A 24,769-nucleotide genomic window follows, 5' to 3' on the forward strand; every position below is an offset into this window, starting at 1 on the left:
TGAGAAAACTAATGAGTATTTTTAAACAATTTAAACGCAGAATGAAAGATTTCTTTATTACCGAGGGCCGAAAGTCCCTTAGAATTAATAAAAAGTTTCTTTTGAATGAGATATTTGAAATTAAAAATCACACTAAATTTTCTCTTAGTTTTTCACCCCTGTAACATATATTAAAATAAACATTATAGAAGTCTTTATAGACTTTCGGCCCTGCGTTTAAACTTTTCAAAATTACATATACTCCATCTAATTTACTAACCGTTGCACGTCATCCGCGTCATAGGCCGAGACGTCACATGATACCAACACGAAATATTTAGGCGGTAATAGTTAGTGCGTTACACGGTTCTTAGACATTACTAAATAAAAATAATAAAGTCTAATAACCGTGAGTGCGTTAGTAGTTATTTAGCGTGTGTTCTTTTTTAGAATCACTTTGCCGAGTACACTGGCGTTACAGCCACTAGGCATATTTTATAATATACGCGTAGAAATAATATTTAAAGATTTCTATTAATGTTAACTTAAAGAAATACACAATAATATGTTTCATTTAAATTGTATAAATTGATTATAAAGCGTTTTTATGAAGCACATTTGCACGGAATACACTGTAACTATAATCGAACGAAGGTGATATTTTGGCATAAATTGGTAACATTTATTTGACAGTTGCGGTGATGACACTTCATATTTGTTTATATTCTTTACTGTAAGTATGTTTCATTATATTTACTGTTTATATTATGTACTTTAACGTAAGATTATAACTTAATTCTTGTTTTCTATTTCTAAAGTTTTTATTTATTTACATTGAATATTAATTTGTTTTGCTGTATAATCCACTACCGCAAAAATTATGTGATGTATTTGATTTAAAATGAATTCAAGAATTTTTTGTAATCGGGAAACAATGTCAACTTAGATCTCTAACGTAAATAATGACGTGCAACGGTAAGTAACTTAGACGGACTATATAAGTTTTCTCAGGATTCGAAAAAATTAATCCCATTTAAATAGGATTGAAGCCGAAAGTTAGTACCCATCCTCTTAACTTTTTGATTCGCTTTCAATTTCATGTAAATACAGCTCAATGCTAATAACCCTATGAGGTTGAAGCAAATTCTAAATAAAAAAAATTATCAAAAAAAAGGAGATTTCATTATAACGGCTGTATTTTTGATTTATGTTATGAGAAACATGACCTTTAAATGCATGAAAATAAATAAATATTTTTTTGTTGTAATTACTATAAATACTTGTATTTAATTATAGAATCAAATCTATAAATAATAATTATATGAACTTAAAAATAGTTTTTAGATAAGTATTATTATTATCTATACTGAAAGAATAAGGACATCATAATATAGTTACTATGCGTTCATAAAAACGAACGTAATAATAAAGTCTGTAAATACCCTTGGATCTGTGCGCATATCCGAATTCCAATCTCAAACTCACCGGCTACCAGTGAATAAAGATCAACACCAAATTTACCTGAATACTGATCAGGTAAATTCAATCTCGCACCTAAAAAACTGGTAGTGCCATCTATTTCTAAAATCAGTGATGTATATAAACGCCGGTTTAGTTTCGTATCTTCCAGTATATTGATCAATCAACGCTATTAGGCTAAGAACCACTATTATTAGTATTCGTTTCGTATAATACCATTTTCTTTTTATAACATTGCAGGTGCCGATTATAATACCAGCATTTATCTTGCTAGTTTCGTTATATTTAAGTATAATTCCCATAGTTTTGGAACCTTCTCCCAAGTACTTGATGGCACTTGGATTTATGCTAATAGGAGCGTTTGTGTACTATTGGTGTGTCTACAAAAACCGAAGGCCTTCGACTGTTATGGGTATGTATTTGAAACTATTCAGCAATAGGTTATTAACAAAATAGACATTAATTTAAGGGGATAAAAGGTGTTCAAAAGAGATTACAAAAAGTACAATACTTAAATTAAAACGGGATAGTTCCCAGGAGTTGGTTGCATACTAGTCTAGTAAAATAAGATTACACTACATGTAAATCAAAATGTAAATTCGTACAGGCTGAAACAAATTTTATATCAAAATTTAGGTTGGTACAAAAGATATTTTCAAGAAAGTATCCAAATCATATAAGGGGATCATTATTTAAATAATTAAAAAGGGCTCATTTTTGCATAATATTTACTATTTTAACTGCTGAGGTAATTTACATTTTAATGAAGGTCTTTAGGTTTTTTTTTCTGCAAAGCTGAAGGATAAATCTTTCACCTAAGACTTACTAAATTCAATTTGACCCCCTATTTATTTAAATAATTATATATAAAATTTAAAAATTAAATTTGAAAAAAAATATTATTTGCGTTTTAAATAATATAAATTAATTTATTTCATAGGGGAAGTTGCGCTACGATATTGGCATTAAACGAAAAAAAAAAAAAAATTGGTTAAAAAATATTTAATAATTTATGGGATATTTAATTTGTTTATTAAATATTACTATATTTTCAACTGCAAAAACGCGGTTGTTGCCAAAAGAATATAAATCTATGTAAGGTGTCATTACTTTTATGTATATTTTCGATAAATGTATTGATACATTCAATTTTCAATTTAACTCCCCTCTAAATGGCATTTGAAAATTGTTCTAATTTGTTTATATTTTGTTTTTTTTAATAACATCGCATGGATTAAACATTTTGAAATGCCGTTTCGATAATCGGATTCCTGGGAATTTTTCACTAATTGACAAACTTTTTGCCATTTTTTCTTCTTCTTTTTGTCCTTATAGTAAAAAACATGGTTTTGCTTATACAGGTTGTTTCATTATTAATGTCAAATCTCTGAGTTATAGATTTTAGACCTCAAAATATTAAGATTTAACCAAAATCACTTAAATAAAATTTGGCTCCTTACTGAGTTACAGGGTGTTTTATTAAAAAATATGTTTGCTCAGTAATTTAAAACTATTCGACCTTTCCTTTTCATACTTGGTAGAAAGTGTAGGCACTATACACCCTATGTAAATATGTTAACTACACGTTTCCAGCTATTACCAGAGGCGTACCAAAGGGTTGACCCTTCCCAAATTCTACGTCACTGGCGAAATTGCCATTGTAGCGCAATTTTTAGATTCTTCAATACTCTCTATGTAAATAACATACTCTTCATTCGTAACGATAAAGTCATTAGTTTTCGAGATATTTGAAGTTAAACATGTAACGGCACAGTTATTTTGATTAATGTTTTGTGCCGCTTAATTTTGAATTTCAAATAGGTCGAAAATTAATGATTTTATCATTTAGACTGAAGAGTATGTTATTCATTATTAACAATAAAATCATTAGTTTTCGAGATAGTTGAAACTAAAAATTAAGCGGCACAATGCATTAATCAAAATAACTGTGCCGTTATATGTTTAACTTCAAATATTTCGAAAACTAATGACTTTATTGTTACGAGTGAAGAGAATGTTATTTACATAGAGACTATTGGAGAATCTAAAAATTGTGCTAAAATGGCAATTTCACCAGTGACGTAGAATTTGGGAAGGGTCAACCATTTACTGTCCCCTGTCGTACGCCTCTGGTAATTGCCGGAAACGTGTATTTAACATAATTTCATAGCGTTTATACTACTTACACTTTCTACCAAGTATGAAAAGGATACGTCAAATACCTAGTTTTAAAATATTGTGCAAAAATATTTTTTAAATTTTTAAATAAAACACCCTGTAACTCAATAAGGAGCCATATTTTATTTAAGTGATTTTAGTTAAATCTTAATATTTTGAGGTCTAGAATCTACAACTTAGAGATTGGACATTTTTAATGAAACAACCGGTATAAGCAAAACTATGTTTTTTACTATAAGGAAAAAAAGGAAGAAGAAAAAACGACAAAAAAAAATTGTTAATTAGTAGTCTGGGCTGATTATCGGAGAATAGGCCATTTTTGGGAAAAGTTATTTACCAGCAATTTTATTGCCGGAATCGAATTATAAGATCCTATATATTAATAATATAGGTATGCAAAGTCCTCAGATAGTGTGCTACTTTTTTTTATAAACAAAATGGCGCCCGAAAATCGTGTTTTTTTCAATTATTGCTATATAACTCCGAAGATTTTAACTTTACAACAAAAACACCCAAATAAAAATTCACCGTGATAAAATTCTGCATAGAGACGTGTTTTTCCCGATCTGCTCCGACGAAAATTTTCCTCAGAAAATGTGGGTTTTCCCAACAAAATCTTTAATTTTCAAATTAAGTTTTAGATAAGTAATTATCTACCAATACTTAAATAATTTGGTGACTTAAAAGCCTTCTTGGTTTAGATTATAGTTCCAGAAGCTGGTGAAAATTAAACGAAGATCTTAGCAACAATTCAATTGTTAATTCATAATTTACGGTCGCAGTAATAACCAAAATAATTATGATACACTGATCAAACTTTGAAATCTTATAAAGATGAGATGCCTATTTAACATTTGGTCGACAAAATATTATTTTTTTGCATAATCATTAAATGTTTAAAAAAATAGTTATAAACAAATTAACGTTTCTCAGAAAGTTTTTATTATATTATAATTTTAAAAAATAGCTAAAATGCGCATTTCAAATATCTTGAAAATTAATGCTTTAAAACTTTCTTGCAACCATTTGCAAAAAAGTTATGAAACAGCAAAGTAAACATACGATTACTACGGTGTTTATAATTTTTTTAATTCTTTCAAAGCGTAGAAGTGAGTTTAAAGTACAAGCTAATTATTTACAAAAAAATATCGATTATAAGGTTAACGGTTATATTTTAATTAAAGATTATAAATATATTTTTTTGTAATTTACACGCGCGAAAGTCGACTAATACAGTACAAGACAATACAAAAAAAAAGTATTTTTAATCTTTGATTAAAATATAACCATTGCACTAATTTTTGACATTCTTTGTGAGTAATTAGATTGTACCATAGACTCACTTTTAAGCTTTGAAACAATTAAAACAAATATTAAACAACGGAGAAATCGTATATAGACCAGGGCGCATCTGTAAAAATATTAGTACATTTGGACGTTGAGAGGTGACTCAAATTTTTTTGCAGAAATTGCTTGAAAATAACTCAATTAATAATATTTGAGTTATCCTCCCTCTCAAAAAGGTCCGGAACATTGTTTAAATAATCAAAATGTCAAAAAATGAAGGAAAAATTCGATTTTTTCTTGGTTTTTTGATTATAACTTTAAGAGTATTCATTTCCGAGAAAAGTTGTATTGACATAAAAGTTGTGTAATTAAATTTCCTATAATATAGAGTTGGTTGAAAATTTAAAAAATAGTCACCCTTGTTGCAAAATAGCAATAATTGGGAAAAAACTATACAAAAACAAGTATTCGCATTTTACGTTTTTCAACCATTTATGCTAAACTTAGGACCTTCAAATTTCACCCAGAAAAACTATATTATACAGTTAAACAATACTGTAAATTTCATTAAGATCGGTTCAATAAATTTTGCAAAATAAATTTTGCAATCCAGCTTTCGCAAAAAAAATTCATTTTTTCAAACTGGTACAGGACTGAAAATAAAGCAGATAGCAAGTTGAAATTTTTTTTGCTTATAGAAGTGTACTGTACCTTTCATTTTCAATTTGCAAAACTAAAATCGATTAACCACCACGGCGTCAGGAATTTTTTTAAATAAACATTAATTATTGGTGTTGCGCGCAGGACACCGGATAGTTTGCTCTGATTGGGCATTCCAATGACCTTTGATAATTATTGATACATTTTAATTTTTATTACATTTCGATATAAATAAATAAATTTGTTTATTGCAAAATAATAACACATACTCTATCCTTTGAAATAACACTTTTTTAGCAAAAACTTTCTTTGTTCATATATTTTAACTTGAGAATAAATGTTTATTATTTTTAAACATATACAATTGTTTAAACAATATTTCACAAACAATAATAAAATTAGTTTGATTTTTGTGGAATTAAAATATTAAAATACAACAAAATATAGAGTAAGAAAATAATATATTAGATGAAGATTGGAAGAAATTTTGGTGGAAATCAACTTCATGTGAATCGAACACCGCTGTCCTGCGCGTAGCACCAATAATTAATGTTTATTTAAAACAATTCCTGACGCGGTGGTAGTTAATTGATTTTAATTTTGCAAATTGCAAATGAAAGGTACAGTACACTTCTATACGCAAAAAAAATTTCAACTTGCTATCTGCTTTATTTTTAGTCCTGTAACATTTTGAAAAAATGAATTGTTTTTGCGAAAGCTGGATTTCAAAATTTATTTTGCAAAATCTATTGAACCGATCTTAATGAAGTTTACAGTATTGTTTTACTGTATCATAAAGTTTTTCTGGGTAAAATATGAAGGTCATAAGTGTAGCATAAATGGTTGAAAAACGTAAAATGCGAATACTTGTTTTTGTATGTTTTTTTCGCAAATATTGCTATTTTGCAACAAGGGTGACTATTTTTTCAACTTTTAACTAATTCTATATTGTAGGAAATTTAATTATGCAACTTTTATGTCAGTACATCTTTTCTGGGAAATGAATACTTTTAAAGTTATAATCAAAAAACGAAGAAACAAATCGAATTTTTCGTTCATTTTTTGACATTTTAATTATTTAAACAATGTTCCGGACCTTTTTGAGAGGGAGGATAACTCAAATATTATTATTTGAGTTATTTTCAAGCAATTTCGGCAAAAAAATTTGAGTCACCTCTCAACGTCCATCTCAAAACAGATGGGCCCTGGACTAATATTTATTTTGCTGTTTCATAACTTTTTTGCAAATGGTTGAAAATTTTTTTTAAAGCATTCATTTTCAAGACCTATGAAATACGCATTTTAAGTATTTTTTAAAATTAGAATATAATAAACAATTTCTAAGAAATGTTAATTTGTTTATAACAATTTTTTTAAACATTTCAAGATTATGCAAAAAAAATGAAAAATTTATATTTTGTCGACAAAATATTAAATATGCATCACACCTTTATAATCTTTCTAAGTTTGATCAATGTCTCATGATTATTTTGGTTGTTATTGCGACTGTAAATTGTTAATTAACAATTGAATTGTTGCTAAAATATTCATTTCATTTTCACCGGCTTCTGACTTTATAATCTATACCAAGAACGCTTTTATTTCAACAAGCTATATAATTATTGATAAATAATTACTGGCCCAAAAAATTTATTTGAAAATTCGAGATTTTGTTGGGAAAACCCACATTTTTCAAGGAAAATTTTCGTCGGAGCAAATCGGGAAAAACATGCCTCTATGTAGAATTAAATTGGGGTGAATTTTTATTTGAGTGTTTTTGGTGTAAATTTAAAATCTTCGGAGTTATAGAGCAATAATTGAAAAAAATACGATTTGTCGGCGCCATTTTGTTTATAAAAAAAGTAGCACACTATCTGCCGACTTTGCATACCTATATTAATAATATATAGGATCTTATAATTCGATTCCAGCAATAAAATTGCTGGTAAGTAACCTTTCTTTGTACTTTACTAATTAGACCAGCGTATTATAAACATTTTTTTTTTCAAAATTGAAAGATTATGCAAAAAAAAAAGAAAAATTCATATTTTGTCAATAAAATATTAAATAAGCATCTCATCTTTATAATCTTTATAAGTTTGATCAATGTATCATGATTATTTTGGTTATTATTGCGATCGTAAATTGTTAATTAACAATTGAATTGTTGCTAAAATATTCGTTTAATTTTCACCGGCTTCTAGAATTACAATCTATACCAAGAAAGCTTTGATGTCACTAAGTTATTTAATTATTGATTAATAATTACTTACCTAACTTTATATTAGAGTTTTTGTTAGGAATACCCGCATTTTCCGAGGAAAATTTTCGTCGGAGCAAATCGTGAAAAACATATCTCTATGCAGAATTTAATTGCGGTGAATTTTTATTTGGATGTTTTTGTTGTAAAGTTAAAATCTTCGGAGTTATAGAGCAATAATTGAAAAAAAAATACGATTTGTCGGCGCCATTTTGTTTATAAAAAAAGTAGCACACTATCTGCGGACTTTGCATACCTATATTATTAATATATAGGATCTTATAATTCGATTCCAGCAATAAAATTGCTGGTAAATAACTTTTCCATGAATTTTGCTAATTAGCCCAGAGTATAGTGAAAAATTCCCAGAAACCCGATTATTGAAATGGCATTTCAAAATGTTTAATCCCCGCGACGTTATTAAAAAAACAAATTATAAACAAATTAAAACAATTTTCAAATAATTTTTTGCAAATTTGATGTTTAAATTTTATATATAATTATTTAAATAAATAGGGGGTCAAATTAAATTTGGTAAGTTTTAGGTGAAAGATTTATCCTTTAGCTTTGCAAAAAAAATCCTAAAGGCCTTCATTGAAATGTAAATTACCTTAGCAGTTAAAAAAGTAAATATTGTGCAAAAATAACCCCTTTTTAATTATTTAAACAATGATCACCTTATACGATTTGGATACTTTTTTGAAAAAATCTTTTGTATTGACCTAAACTTTGATATAAAATTTGTTCCAACCTGTACGGAATTACACTTTCGATTTTTCTTATTTTATTAGGCTATACCATATAGTTAAATAACTTTTAACATTTGTAACGTTGTGCAAGGTAACATCCAAGAGGTTTGGCAATAAATCAAAATAAAACAAAATACCTAATATGTTCATGCTCAAGAAAAATACAGTTAATGTGACAAGATTAAATATTGGCGAATATGTGTTTAGAAAGTAGAACACTTTAAATAACTCGGCTACATTGTATACGTCAGTTAATGGAACTAATGATAGAAGCATAGTAATCAATGAAAGAATCCTGGCAGGAAACAAAACCTACTGAAAATACGACAACTTCCTCAAAGCTAAGAAGCTTACTCAGAATACTAAACAGAAAATTTACAGCGCAGTAATTAGACCAGTAATCGCATATGGCGTTGAAGTAATGTGCTTGGCACAGAAAAATGAAGAAAAATTGAGGGGTTAGAGAGAAAAATCATTCGGAGAATTGGGACCGTGCAAGTTCAGCAAAGCGACACCTGGTTTCTACGCTCAGCAACATGTTTCGCACTTTTAATTATATTGGCCAATTATATTAATCCTGGTTACTGGATAATTGCCATAGTCCAAAAAAATAAGATTTAGGTTATGTTATTAAAACGTAAACAATTGTATGTAGTAAATAAAATTAGTTATTAAAATGCAGTACCGCAAGCAAAATACAATGAATTAAATTTACCTTTATATAATAATTTCATATCATATCAATGTTATGGAACAATATATAATTTTTCTTCTTCAATGACAGTAGGTATGAAATATACAATACAGTGAATAGGACAATATGAATTATTTAAGAAAGTTGCACCAAGTACTTGCACACCGCGAATAGCAGGCCTGCTAAGCTTAGGTACCTAATAATGAATTTAGAAAACTGCTTAACTACGAACTAAGAACGTTTGAAAGAAGACGTCAGATTTATCAAGGCACAGAGACTCAGATGGATGGAACATATAGAACGGAGAAACCCCAGAAGCAGTTATCAAGAAAATTACCAAATGGAGACCAGTATCAGGCAGACCGAAAACGAGATGGGAGAACCAGATAATTGAGGACCTTGAGAAGATGGGAGTTAGAGAATGGATAACCATAAGCAAAAACAGGAACGAATGGAGAAATATTGTAGAATACGCCAAGTCACACATCATCGATGACCGCTGACAGCCCATGGTCGCCCGTTGGGATTTCTATAGGCTCTAAAGTTTTACATGGTGTGGAGGCCAGCCACACGCATACTCCTCAAAAGTTCTAAACTATATTTATCTAAAATATTACTTTCTTGTTTCTTTTTTGAGGAGGTCTTTTCGGCGTTATGTGTGTTTTGCTTGTTTGACTATAGCTGCCCATGTTTTTCTTTCCTTTGCTTGTTTTTCCCATTCTTGTATTCCTAGGTCTTTCAAATCCTGATTAATACCATCAATCCATCTCTTTCTAGGCCTACCTCTCGGTCTCTTCCCATTTAATTCTTTTCTAAGTACTCTTTTTGTATTTCTCTTATCATCCATCCTTTCTACGTGTCCTAACCAACGCAGTCGTTTACTTCGTATTTCTTTTATGATAGTCGGTCTGTTAAACATTCTATTTATTTCGTGGTTCATTCTTATACGCCATTCTCCTGCATAGGTCCATATATTTTCCTTTTTTCTTTCCCATCTAAGAAGTTGTTCCTCTTGTTCACTAGTCAAGGTCCATGTTTCTGATGCATACATTACTACAGGTCTCATTACTGTTGTGTATATTTTTACTTTTGAATTAATAGATACTGATTTTGACTTTATGATATTTTGTAGGCTGTAGAAGCATTTGTTCCCAAGTGAAATTCTTGCTGTTACCTCATCACTATTTTTATTTCCTTCTGTTATTGTTGATCCTAAATATTTGAAACGGTCTACTCTTTCAAATATTTGCCCGCTCAGAGATATGTTACCTTTCGTTTGTACTTTTTCCCGAGTTGTTATCATGTACTTTGTCTTTGAGACATTAACTTCTAGACCCATAAGTCTGTGCCGCTTTTTTAAAATATGTAAAAAATTTTTCTAGGTCCTTTAATGTCCAGCTGATTATGTCACCATACTCTCCACCGTTTTAGCACTCCTCTTTCGTCTGCTATTAAGTCCCCATTTTTGTCTTTGCATAATTTTATTCTTGGTTGGAAACCTTTTTTTAGATTTATTTATTTCCTTATAGAATAGTATTATTTCTTGATTTTGTTCATGTTCTTCTTGCCTTTCAATCTTTTCTTTATTATGTTTCCTCTTTTTAAAACCTTAGATGTTTTTTTAATTGTCGTCTTCTTGTTGTATATTCCTCTTTGGTTTCTTCCGTACTGTTGTTCAGCATTTTAAGCCTAGCTTGGTTTTTTTGTTCCGTTAGTCTCTGGCAATCTTTGCCATACCATCTTTTTGGCTAGGTTCTTTGCTTCCCCCTACTACTTCTTTTGCAGCTGTTATCACTGCTTCTTTTAAAACCCTCCATTTATCTTCGATATTTCTGACCTGATTTTCATTTACTTGATTGCATTGTTCAATTATGTTCTCTATTTTCGTTTCATATTTTGCTTTCTTTTCCTCATTAGAGGCTAATATGTCTGAAACGTATTTGATCTTTTTTTCACCTTTCTCTGTTTTCTTGGCGGTAATTTTTTGTTTATATTTAATTAGCACAAGGTGGTGATCGGAGCTGCTGTTTGCCCCTCTATGACTTCTCACATCTGAAATGTCTGAAGCATGTCTTGCTTCTATTAAGACGTGGTCGATCTGGTTTCTTGTTTTCATATCGGGGGAAACCCATGTTTCTTTGTGGATAGTTTAATGTGGAAATTTTGTACTGCTTATCACCATTTTTTTGTCTGTTGCAAAATCTATGATTCTTTGCCCGTTGTCATTACTTATATCGTGCAGGCTATGTATACCTATTGTTCCCTGATATAATTCCTCACTTCCTATTTTTGCGTTTAAATCTCCTAAAATTAATTTAACGCTATAATTATTTATATTTTACACTTCTTGGTCTAATCTGGCATAAACACCAAGTCACACAACCAATCGTAAAATCAAAATGTTAATGCGGACTTATTCCCTGCGTCAAATGAATCGGAAGAGCCCAAAGAGGGCGGCAATCATTCCGCTAGGAGTGTAAATGCCATGATGATGATGATGATGTTAGAACTTTCACTATTCACTTTTAATTTATAGTGCAGTCATTGAAGATTTTTAGCTCAGAAATTTTTTACTATGAACCGATTTACACGAAATTTTGGAATTAGGCTTATCCTACCCTTAACTTCAAAAGGGATATTGACCCGAACTCCGTTTTCACCCTGGGGGTGGTTGCCACCCCTTTTCGGTGGTGGAAATTTTCTTTCAAAATAATCTCAGATATCGATAGAAGACCTAATTTTAAGCAAAAAATGTATAAAGTTTTTTCCAAAAAACCCAATACTTTTTACGTTATTGGTAATTGAAAATTCGGAATTTTCTTACGATTTTCAACAGTTTTTTGCAAATATCTCCAAAAATATGCATTTTAACGATAATATTATACTGAACAAAATTGTAGCAGGTAAAAAAATGAACAAATTGGTTTGTTAAAGAGTGTTTTAAGTGCAATATTAAGCGAGATATTGAAGATCAAAACCGTTTTTTATTTTGTGTGAAATTTAATCGATGTATTCAATGCCATCTAGCGGAGAGCGAATAAATTTTATGCGTGCTAATGAGAAAGGATTTTATAGTGCTTAAAATAAGTTTTAAAATGAGCACTGTTAAAAGTCTTTTGTACGTAAAATGAGTGAGCTGTAATGAAAAAAAAAAAGAGGAACATCTAATGTTTTTTTTAAATCAATAGATTTCATAAGTGACATTTCCACCAAAATTAAAATTAATCGTATTCCGTCTAGAATCAACTTTAATATAAAGAGTTTGATGGATTCTAGCAGTTTCGCTGCTTTGGAACACATATTAAAAAAAATTATGATAATAAATAATCTCAAAAATAATGAAATGATGAAAGATACGTAAAAAAGTGTAATAATAAAAAAAAAATAGGTTTTTTTTGACAAAAATTTTGGTTTTTTTGTTTTTCCTATCACACAAAAATTGAAGAAGATATGATTGATTAAAGAGCGCGCGGTAGCGCAACCACAGTCTCTCTCGATCCCTTTGACACTTCACCGTTTCAAAATAAAAGGTTTTTCACTACACAATATAATGAAAAAAGTTGTAGCTCTTTTAACTACCTTCAAAATGTTTTTTTATAAGATGTGATAGCTTCAAAATTGAAGTAGTTATGGCCCAAAAACTAAATCATACATATTCAATGTTTTAATTTAGGGGTAGTTTTAAGGGTTAAAGAACTTGAGCATATGATTTTCCAGCATAGCTTTTTCGAGAACTTGGAACGATATTTAAATCCTTTTTAGTTTATCAAAAGAAATTTTTTATACAATTTTTAATCGAGGGGTTGATTTTAAGGGTTGAAAGGGGTTAACAATTAAATAATTAAGATAGAGAACGTAAAATATTATGTACTCTATATTTAAGTCTTCTTGTCAAACCAAATTAATTTTTTGTAAATTGTTTCTATTTAGGGGTTGTTTTTAAGGGTTGAAAGAGGGTTAACAATATGACAATTAAGATAGAGAACGTAAAATATCATATATTCTATATTTAAGTCTTTTTATGTCATACTAAATTAATTTTTTGTAAATTTTTTCGATTTAGGGGTTGTTTGCAAGGGTTGTACGGTTTTCAAGGAGATGAAAATGAGTTTAACATGAGGCTATTGTGTTAGAGAACACTTCACAATGTCACTCTTTATTATTAAACACGTTTTCTGGCGATAAAATAGCTCAATGTCAATTTTTCCATTAAGGGGTTGTTTTCACCCCTTAAAAATAAAAAACGGAGTTCGCGTCAACATCACTTTTGAAGTTAAGGGTAAGATAGGCCTAATTCCAAAATCTCATGTAAATCGGTTCATAGCAAAAAATTTCGGATGTAAAAACCTATTTTACGCTTCAATGACTGCACTATTAACTACATCTAGGATTCTTCGTTGACTATTTACTCATTTATTAAAAATATCGTTTTTTTTTCAGATAAAATCACCCAATGGGTTCAACTTCTTTTTTGTGTTGTGCCTCCGGAAGCAGATTAAAACTTTGATATAAGATATTTATAATAAATATGCCTTTTATTTAATTTTTTACAATAAAACTTAACAACTTAACATTAATTCATATCACTGTCAAAATTACTCCTGCTCTCCTCGTCGGTTCCTAAACCTTCCTCGTTTTCTTCCTTTACCGCTCGATTCGTGGACTCGAAGCTGTCAGTGGTGTCTTCGTTATCACTATCTACGTCTTTCGCCTTGCTGTTGACCATGGAAGATATGTCATCACCGTGGGATAAACAATAATTTTCGGAATCCCGATATATAACCATTGGATGCGTCAGAGGATGGCAGTTGTTCGCATACATTTGTGACACGAAGCAATCTGTGCAGAAGTTTGTGAGTTTGGGACACACTAGACACGACCAGCGGCTGCCTACAATTGGTTCAGCAGAACAGTAATCGCACTAAAACGATAAAAAAAAGTGTTATATGCAGTCTTTTTTATAAATTTTCAGAAGTTAAAGGTACACTGCGCGCCAGTGAAAGTGGTACCACGAAATTTAGGATATTTTATATTTTTTGTACAGTATAATAATAATATCGTATGGCATTTTTGCCGGGGAGATCCTTTCGGACAGTTCCGGCGCCATTTACATCTTTAACCCTGTTTCAAGTAACTAGTGCCGATGTACACTAGTCCAGGGGGACCGACGGCTTTACGTGCTCTCCGAGGCACGGTGAGGCGGCTCGTGTCATTATTGGAAATAAAAATGGTTTGTCTTTGGCAGGGCTCGAACCCACGTGCACTGGCGTATGAGGAGAGCGAATAAGCCGTTACTCCACGGCCGCTCATTTTGTACGGTATGTCCCTGTAAGTTGGAACCATATGGAAAACTTTTTTATTATCTATTAAATTTTCGAAAAAAAGTTAATCTTCATAAAAAGTTCTGCATATTCTAAAAAATATCATCAGATATAAAATTTTATGAATATTATACGAGATATTTCAAAAATATGAATGTCACTCAAGAGTAAAGTAGCTTTATTTTTCACAATATTGAAAATTGTTATTATGACAAGTTGTTTGCAATTAAGAAACATATTCTAATATGTAATTATAGCCTTCTAATTAAAAAAAAAATTGAAAATTTTTCCTTAATTATGGATAACCAACATAATTTTCAGTTATTTCAATTACGATCCCTTTTATTATTAATTTTACGAAAAAAGTTATTCTTCCTAACAAATTCTGCATGGTCTAAAATAGTGATGTGAGTCGAGAATATTTCCAAGCGAATATTCGCGAACATTGGAAAGTTTCCGAGAATATTCGCCTATAAAAAATGAAAATATTCTCCTGACCGCGAATATTCCCGGAAACTTTCAATGGAAAATTCTCGAGAATGTTTCCGAGAACTTTCCATAATATTTCCAAGAACTTTTGAGAATATATCCAAGAGCCTTTTGGACATAAGAGTCAGTGACGTAATTTTGAATTTACATGGAAGTAGCGCTATTTAATTCACACGGCCGGCGAACCTACATATACCACTAGCAAGTACGAAGTAAACACTGTTTTGAACATTATCTTCATTATTCGTATACTAAAAATGCCATACAAAAATGCTATACTAAAATCACAATAAAGATGTACTATAAATAAACAAACCAAGACACGTTGAATGTTACGAGGAGTAGGTACTCCCGAATCATGAATTACAATGTATAAACTTTTCAAATCATGATGTACAATGTATAAACATTGTAAATCATGATTTGGGAGTGCTCCTCGAGTGCTCCTGGGAGAACATTCAATGTGTCTTGGTTTGTTTATTTCTAGTGCATCTATATTATGATTGTAGTATAGGTAAAACGCACGGGAATATTTCAAAAAAAAATAATAAATAAAAAGAAAAAAGTCAAAACTACAATAAAGTTATAACATTAAAACTTCCTGTAAAAACTTGATGGGGTTCAATCCTCAATTGTATAAATAACCTTATTGCGTCTAAAAGTGCTTTAACGATGATAATGGTCATAGAGGGAGAATATTTTAAATGTTCACGGAATGTTAAACACAACTGCCAGGATGGTGAAATATTTTGGATAAAGTTGCAAAAAGTAGCAGTTGTTTTAACACCAATTGTGTGTGAATTAGGTAATTTATTGGAAGTTGGAAGGCAATATGTTTCAAATATCCCAGGTTGTCGAGGCATTTAAGGATACAGAAAATATTTTTACCGAGAATATTCCATTACATCCAATCAGTAAGTCTGAGGAAAAGGAATGCTTATCTAAATTAGAAAAAGGAAAAAAATGGCAGTAATGCCTGTGCACTATGCTGCAAACTTACTTGATTCTTCTTTAACAGGGCAAAGCATCACTGGTGAAGAGCATGTATTAGCTATGCAATGTATAGACAAGATATTAACCAATCGCCCCAAGTTTATTGACAAAAAAGAAAATATTTTTACAGAACTAACAAAATTCTGTGCAAAAGCAGACCTTCGGTCAATGGATTTTATTTGGCTACAGCACGATCAGTAGATTGTATAAGCTGGTGACAAGGAATATGCACCAAAACTTCTTTAAAAGATTTGGCAATTACAATACTGGGGTTACCAGATTACTACGCTGAAACAGGGCGTAGTTATAGCACATAATCTTTCATACATAATAAAAGAAGAAATATACTGTATATAGATAGAGCAGGGAAGTTAAACTACATTAATAATAATTTTAATAAAAATGCAATATTTCCATAAGTTTCCGAAAGTTTCCAATATTTCCGGAAACTTTCCGGCGTTCGAATCTTCCCGGAAATTTTACATCACTAGTGTAAAACCTGAAATACAACCAGCTTTTATCAAATTTTATACGAGGCATGTCAAAAAAGATGAATTTCGATCAAGAGTAAAGTACCTTTATAGTTAAGAATATTTCAATTAGAAGGATGTAATTTTACATATTGGAACATAGTTTTTAATTCTAAACAACTTTTTATAACCACAATTTTCGATAGGTATTTTATTTACTATTGAGCGAAATTCATATTTTTTGACATACCTCGTATAAAATTGATAAAATTTGATATAAGATGGTTGTATTTTAGGTTTTAGACTATACAGAACATTTTATAAAGAATAACTTTTTTCGTAAAATTAATAATAGAAGAGTTATCATTATTGAAATAACTGAAAATAATGTTCTTCTTCTTCTTCTACGGCATTACAGCCCAAATTAAGCATTGGCCTCCTTTATTTTTTGCCTTCACCCTTGCTTGTCTGTGGCTGCTCTTCTCCATACACGGACTCCTAAAAGGGCTTGTGCGTCGCTGTTTACTGTGTCTTTCCAGCGCTTTCTTGGCTTTCCAACCGGTCTTTTTCCCTGCATTCTAGCATTCAGTGCTCTTTTTGGTAGCCTATCCGTTTTCCCTCACAGATCCTAGTATTCTCCTCAGTACTTTCCTTTCGAATGTGTCGAGTTTGTTTTTGGATGTTTCTTTCAGGACCCAGGCTTCACTGCCATAGCATGTTATTGGTCGAATTAAAGTTTTATAGATTCTCATCTTTGTATTTCGGTGGATTTTAGAACGAAATATATGGGAGAGGGCAAAATACGCTCTGTTTGCCTGCGTTATTCTCTTCCATATTTCTCCATCTTCTTATCCGTTGGCATATATTTCTACTCCCAAGTACGTAAATGTTTTGTGGGACTATATTTGTTCTCGTCTGAGTAATTATTTTTGTTTTTTCTGTGTTAATTTCCAGACCTAGCATTTTTGTTTGTGTTTTTAACTCTGCGTATGCTTCCTGTGTTCCTGTTGATGTTCTACTCATAATATTAAATCATCGGCATAAGCCGCCAGTTGAACCGTTCGGTTGGTCAGTAGGTTTCCTCGTCCAGTTTGCATTTGCCTAACCGCATACTCCAGTGCCAGGTTAAATAATGTTGGGGCCAGCCCATCTGTGCAGCTTTAGTCCCTGCGAAATTTTGAAAAAGAATGGTACGGACGTACATAAAATGAACTTTTCATAGCAGCCGTCTCTAAAATCCGAATAGCTATGATGATTGTCGACCTCCGTCGCGGAGATGGCACTTAAAGAAGAATACTCACATTGGAAAAGTCTTAGAATATTTTTATAACATAATAATATTATTAAAAATAAATTCATGTGGTCGTTTAATTTCAAGTGGATTTGCACAGTTGCTCATTCTGTACATTTTAGTGAGTAAAACAAAACGTCAAAAGTGATAACACGAATATTTGATAACCTCAGGAAAGGGAAAAGCTATGGTTAGTATATTGCAGTAAATATTCTGGTAGTTTCGATTTTGTTCATGGTATAAAGTTCTTGTTGAGTTAGTGCATTGAATATATTGTTTTTTATCATGGAGCGACGTCATTTTTACTTTGGATGAGATGAATAGGTCTGTAGGCCTTCTTCAGGGTGACAAGCGGGAAACTAATCTAGCTGAACGCATGGGCGTCTCCCAAAGTGTTATAAATAAGTCGATTATGGCGGCATTTTTGTGACACTTGAAGTCCAGCCGAACGCCATCTAGGACTTGAGCGCGCTACAACTGCAGTTTCAGATCGATTTTTAGTGTTAACCATACTAGAAGACAACAAACAATTAAAGCACCCGAATCGATTAGTTACTTGCAGCAGGCACACCAGGTAACCATAGGCCGTGATACTGTAAGAAATCCTCTCCATACAGCTCATTTCCACAGTCGAAGGCCATTGAGATGTCCATCTATCTCCAGAGGCAAACTCGCTGCAAGATTAGAGAGTTGTCAGGAATATCAAAACTGTGATTCAAATGATTTGGTTAGTTTTATTTATAATAAATATACATTTAATTGCACATAAAGGCATTATTATTATTTTTGATATTTGAACAAAGTTTCTTGTACCTATATTAGCTTTGATCGCGCTGTGCGTCCTGGGTATACCCAGAGGGAGAACTTCTGCGCATTACAAAATCGAGCGTTCGCGGAGTTCAAATCTTTCCCTCTGAACACCCTCCGGATTTTTAATTCGGCGTTTGCGCAATACAGAAAAAAGATCCTGAACGTGTCCGGGATACGCTCTCGACGTTCGAGGATTTTGTTTCGGATTTTAAGTTCGCACAGGCGCACAAAATATTTGGGAAGAATTTCTTGACATTCTGTTCTTACTCCTTCCAATTCTTAACCTAAAATATTGTTTTAAACAACTTGTAGATGTAGATTATTCTGGTTTTTAAAGTTTTAAAATTATGTAAAGTGTTGTATCATTTAAATATTCTTCAAACAAATTTGAATATCTTTTATATTAAAGCTTTTTTAGTTGTGTTTGTCAATGTTTTCCATTAGTATGTTTATAAATACGTAGGTACCTTTTCTAGTATTATTTTCATTCGATATTCGATAATAATTATCTATTACGGTAGTATGTATTACAATAAATTGTACTCTGTTTTTACTTAATTTCTTTTATCTAGATGAGCTTATAAGTACCTACATATTCTTGTGGTTTATTTTTCAGTTCAATTTATGAGTTAAATTATTAGTCTCTTATTGAATATAATGAAACATAAACAGCACATCAAACTTATTCTGAAACTATTTCTTGTGTCTTGTTATATTTCATTATTTTTGTGGCGCAATAAACCACAACACAATGCCACAACCTATCAAATTCAATACATATAATATCAAAATTGGAAATTATTGCTTTACTAAATTATTCCTTCCTTCAGATAATGTTCAACCCCCAGTAAGTTAAAGGTAATTTTTTATATCTAAATATCAAGCTGCCATTTCCAAGTGATACATAACAATCTTTTACTCTCTACGAAAATATAAGCCGGATTTCGGCTTGGAAATACCAAATTATCGAAATAATGTGGAAATAATAAAGAAAGACGCTAATCAAATTTCTAACTTCTAAGAAAGGCATTGATGAATAGAAAGTTAATCCTTTGCCTGTTGCTTTTATTCTCTTTCTCTTTGTTGACATACAAATTTGTTGCATTTGCATTTTTTTTTTGACATTGGGCGCGTTCACCAGATGCAAACGTTGGCAATCAGTTTGCGCTTATGCTTCTGAACGACTTGCTAACGTCAAACATGTTTCGAAAGCGGTCGCCATTTTTGCAAACATAAAATATTTAAGTTGAACTTTGCAAACGTGTTGAATATTGAAAAAATATGGCGGGAATTTAATTGTATATATTGTAGAATATATTGATAAGGGTTTTATATATAAAATAAAGGCTACTGAAGACATTCTGCTACGTTACTATCTATTAAATAAATTTTCTTTTTTCCTTTAATAAAAAAAAAAAAAATAATAAATTCAAAAACGTATTTATTGAGAAAATTTATTTTAGGTTACGTTCAAACCAAGCAAGCAAAATGTCAAATTTTAACCTAAACAACCAACCGTTCAGCTCGCTGTCAACAAGTTTAGAATCAAAGCGCAAACATTTGTGAACGTGTTTGCATCTGGTGAACGCCGTCATTGATTTCGAAATAAGAAAGGGACAACAATAGGCTTCCTTCTCTAACCTTAATGTATGCAACCCGTCATTACATTACGAATCCGAAAATTTTTCGCGGAGCGAAAAATCCTGAGCATGTCCAGGATAAGTTTACGTTGACGCCTGCGCATTGGAAACTAATCCCGAACTTACTCTGAATACGTTCGAAAGGTACTGCGCGAACACTGCTATTAAAAACTATTAATTTACGGCTCTTTCTAAAAATATCCCTAGACTCTTCGGATGTGTGTATAAACATACCACCAGAAAATAATTTCACAATCATATTATAGTATACGTGAAAATAATATTTACCTTAAATTCAATATGTTGAAAACAATTCTCGTACGCCATTTCCTGAAGTTTTACTTCTTTGACTTTCTTCAGCAACTGTATCTGAACTTCCGCTTTGGTTTTGCCCTTCATATAATCAGCGTTAAGATACTCTGTTTCCATAAGATAATTCGATGGTGTCGCAGGTTCTTCTGCAGGATGGTGACTGGAGCTAGGACCTGGTATATCTTCCATCTCGTCCATGACAACAGGAGGGTTAAATTTGGGAAAGAAAGTCGACGGCTTATATAAATAGTAGTTGTGGCGTTGGTGTTTATGCAAGAACGATTTCTGAAATAGAATATGGAAAAATACACTTATACATATAAAATTTAACAATTTAATATAAAACACACATGGAAGAATTTCCTGTAGCTGGCTGTATACCATTAATTCCAAAAAAAATTGATGAAATATTTTCTTTCTAAAAATTAGTCTCATCAGTCATCATTTTTGTTGGGTCACAAATAACTTCTTATAGGCCAGGAACCGAAGCTTTTCACCTCGCAATTTTTACAGAATGAACCGATTTGCTTGAAAATTTGAGAATAAGTAGTGGATAGTCCAAGGATCAAACTCTATATGATTCCAAAATGCGCTTTTACCATGGGGGTGGTTGCCACCCCATCTCGGGGGTGAAATTTTTTTATTATATTTTGACAGCAAAAGTTGATAAAAACATTCACTCTAAGCCTAAGCAAAAACTGTTCTATACATTTTTTTGATAAAATTAATAGTTTTCGATTTATTCGCTATCGAAAGTGTTAGTTTTGTATAGAAAAAATCAATGGTTTTCGATATTAGGATTCACTTAATTTTTGCCGTAGAAAATTTTTTTTCAAACCAAGTTCTTGGAAACTAAATAACCTACAATTTTATATCGAAACATTTTTTCGTATCTCTGATGCTAATCTTTCTATTCTGAAGACAATGGCATTTTTTACCAAACTAAAAAAATTCGTTATTCGCTTTTAACTCCAGTTTTTGAAGTTATACTTCTTTACCGGCGATATGAGGGTGAATTTTTATATGTTAAAACCTATGATCCCGGCGCATGCGCATTATAACTTTGTTCTGATTGGATGTTCAAATGACATGTCAAAAATTATTCAATATGGCGGCTGAGGCACAGCTGTACGTAGTTTGATTATTTATGGTTGTTGCGTTTTGAAATTTGTGGGAAAAGAAACAAAGTTAGTTAATAGTTATACTGCCTTTTTAAATAGTTTTCATATACCTATATTTTTGGACTTTTGGACTATTTTGGACAAGGAAAATTCATTCTAATTTGGTACGTAGTTTTTATTATACAGTGGAACCTCGATTATCCGTCAGGGCACCGGACCAAGGGTATGACGGATAATCGAAAAGACGGTTAACAGAACATTAAAAAAAATTAAAAGTTTATAGTGCAACTCTCAAATTTTATTTGTATGTTATTTTTGACAATATAAGAAGTACGTACAATCGGAATCAATTTGGTTTAAAATATTCTAAAATCTTTGTTTGTTTTACTGTTGCTTCACATTTTACAACGGCTGAATTTATAATCGGCGTAAGACCAAGCAATATACTTTATTGGCTTCTTGTTGAGAATATCACTCAATGAATTGTTGCATATGCGATGCAGTTTCTCTAGCTCCTTTACTCAAATCTAGCTTCTTCAAATTTTTGTCATTTGCAATAGCATCAGCGACATCGCCACCGTCAAATTCCAAATCTGTGTCAGCTTCTGAATCTGTTTCGTCCGCCCTGTTGCCATTTCAACGATTTCATCATCAGTCAGCAATAATCGATAGCTGTTTGCATTCTCATTACAAATTAAACCATTCGCTTGGCTTATCGCAATGCTCAAAAAAAATGAATTGGTGACTCAATTTTTGCTTATGTACGATAATGTAGTCAATAAAACTTATGTATGGACCCTGATGGTTAACAGAGGTGACGGTTAATAGAGAGACGGATAATCGAGGTTCCACATCATATTGTAATTATACATTTGGATTAGGTTGGAATACATACATTTATTTTCTCAAGAATGGGGATTTTAGAGAGAAATCCCAAATTAGGTCCGATTTTTATTTTTAAATTATGATTTTTTGGCGTAGATTTATTTATCTAATAGGTATGTAATGCTTTGATTTACATACTTAATTTGATTACCAACAAAAGTTCTACCAATCTTCATCTAATATATTGTTTTCTTACTGTTTTGTTATATTTTAATATTTTCTTCCACAAAATTTAAACTACATAATTTAATTATATTCAAAACAACTGTCAAACAGTAAAACGTTCAGTTACCCTATTTTTCCACATGACAAATAATGTGGAATTGGACGAGTGAGTCTAGGCTTCGATTACGAATCAAAGCGCCACGAAATTCACGGGTTCGATTCCCGATGCAAGTTTTTATTTTTTTATTTTTTTATGCATTTTATGATTGTAAGTATATTTGTTATATAATTTTTTTTTCAGAAAATGCGTATTTAAAATTTTTGCCAACAATATTATTATCGTTCAGAAATCATTTTTTCTTTGTGGCATTTTTTAATGTGTTTGTGTGCGTTTTATTCTTTTATTTTTTAAATTTTTGGTATTGTCTTAAAAATCACATAATATGTAGTAGAAGTATAACTTCTTACGTGCGTACAAAGTACACACACATTCTTTTTTTAATAAATTTTTTGCCGAAAACTCCACAAGAGAGCTAAACAGTAGGTACCCTGGGCACCAAGTACTCCGAAAATCACTTCCGATGTCATATTCGTCGTTAGCGGTTCCAAAAAACCCCCAAGTAATGATTTTTGACTAATTTTTTAATGAATTTTAATGACGAGGTAAACAGTAGGTACCCTTCATGATACAATAACCCAAGATACGACACGTAGCTTTCCTAATTTCGTTCAGGTCGCGCATGACGTCACGTTGTGAGTAGATCCTTTAAATTTCGAATGCATTGCCATTATGATTTGGAGATTTTAGCTTTTAATATCAGTTGTGAAATTTTCTAGAAGTGCTGTTTTGTTTAGTACGGTTAAATATAATTATTGAGAACATAATCTAATAATAGAAACCAATTACAAACATGATTTTTTTATTATTAGGCAAGATACGTCTCATTTTATATTAAACTGTATAATACATGTAGTTACGATGAAATAAGTGTTAGCCCCCCCCCCCTTATTACCTTATTTATTTTTAGCACATAAGCAAAACGCTCGGACAGGTCGATTTTTAAAATAATCATAGTATATTATAGCATCAATGTTTCGAACTTTACGCGATCCCTCTTCAGGTGACAGGCACAACTTTGATTTTTTTAAATGGGAAAGTACATCATGTGACACATCATTTAAAAGCTTTTGAAATACTGATTACAAAAATGTACAATACTGTAATCCTATTTAAGAGCGATGGTGCAAAATTTCGGTCAAATTAATTTTAAATACATTAATTTTTTTCGAATCCTGAGAAAACTAATAAGTATTTTTGAAAAATTTAAACGCAGAATGAAATATTACAGTATTATCGAGGGTCGGGAGTCCCTGAGAACTTTTATAGTGTTTATTTTAATAAGTCAAAGGAATGAAAAAAAAAGAAAATTTAGTCTGATTTTTAAGTTCAAATATATCATTCAAAAGAAACTTTTTGTTTAGTCTAAGGGACTTTCAGTCCTCCACAATAATGTAATCTTTAATTCTGCCTTTAAATTTTTCAAAAATACTAATTAGTTTTTTCAGAATTCGAAAAAAAAAAATGACTGCGTTTAAAAGTAATTTGACCGAAATTTTGCGCCTACGCTCTCAAATAGGAGTAAAGTATTATACATTTTTGTAATCAGCATTGCAAAAGCTTTTAAATAAGATATTACATTATGTACTTTCCCATCAGTGGTGGATTTAGGGGGGGGCTAGAGGTGCTGTAGCACCGGGCCCCCAGGTTGAAGGGGCCCCCAGAAGACCTACATATTTATCTAAAATTACGTATTTGGCATTCTGACGCGCCGTCGTACTTACCGTACCAAACTTCTCTTATTTATTGTAAAAATTACTTTGAAATTATTGTTGTATTAACAATTTCATATAATCTTTTTTCTGAGAGAAAAGGAAAGGAACACCCGATAACCACCCTTTTATGACATGACATAAATGGCAACAGAT

General features: G+C 31.2%; 2 protein-coding genes across 4 annotated transcripts in view; one reads left to right on the forward strand and one right to left on the reverse strand.

Moving 5' to 3' along the window:
• The window catches only part of LOC114330085 (b(0,+)-type amino acid transporter 1), a 156,146-nt gene extending 142,289 nt beyond the window's left edge, over nucleotides 1-13,857 (forward strand). For all 3 annotated transcript variants that reach the window (XM_028279398.2, XM_028279400.2, XM_028279397.2), the window contains exons 9-10: nucleotides 1,699-1,870; nucleotides 13,727-13,857. In XM_028279398.2, coding sequence (XP_028135199.1) covers nucleotides 1,699-1,870; nucleotides 13,727-13,785 — 231 coding nt within the window. In that variant the 3' untranslated portion in view covers nucleotides 13,786-13,857. The remainder of the gene's footprint in view (nucleotides 1-1,698; nucleotides 1,871-13,726) is intronic.
• Nucleotides 13,789-24,769, reverse strand: part of LOC114330086 (ZZ-type zinc finger-containing protein 3) — a 47,284-nt gene continuing 36,303 nt past the window's right edge. The window contains exons 6-7 of the mRNA XM_050642608.1: nucleotides 20,589-20,897; nucleotides 13,789-14,207 (exon numbers count right to left, since the gene is read on the reverse strand). Of these exons, the coding sequence (XP_050498565.1) occupies nucleotides 13,860-14,207; nucleotides 20,589-20,897 (657 nt within the window). The 3' untranslated portion in view covers nucleotides 13,789-13,859. The remainder of the gene's footprint in view (nucleotides 14,208-20,588; nucleotides 20,898-24,769) is intronic.

This window comes from Diabrotica virgifera, chromosome 2, assembly GCF_917563875.1.
Source record: "Diabrotica virgifera virgifera chromosome 2, PGI_DIABVI_V3a".
Classification (NCBI taxonomy): domain Eukaryota; kingdom Metazoa; phylum Arthropoda; class Insecta; order Coleoptera; family Chrysomelidae; genus Diabrotica; species Diabrotica virgifera.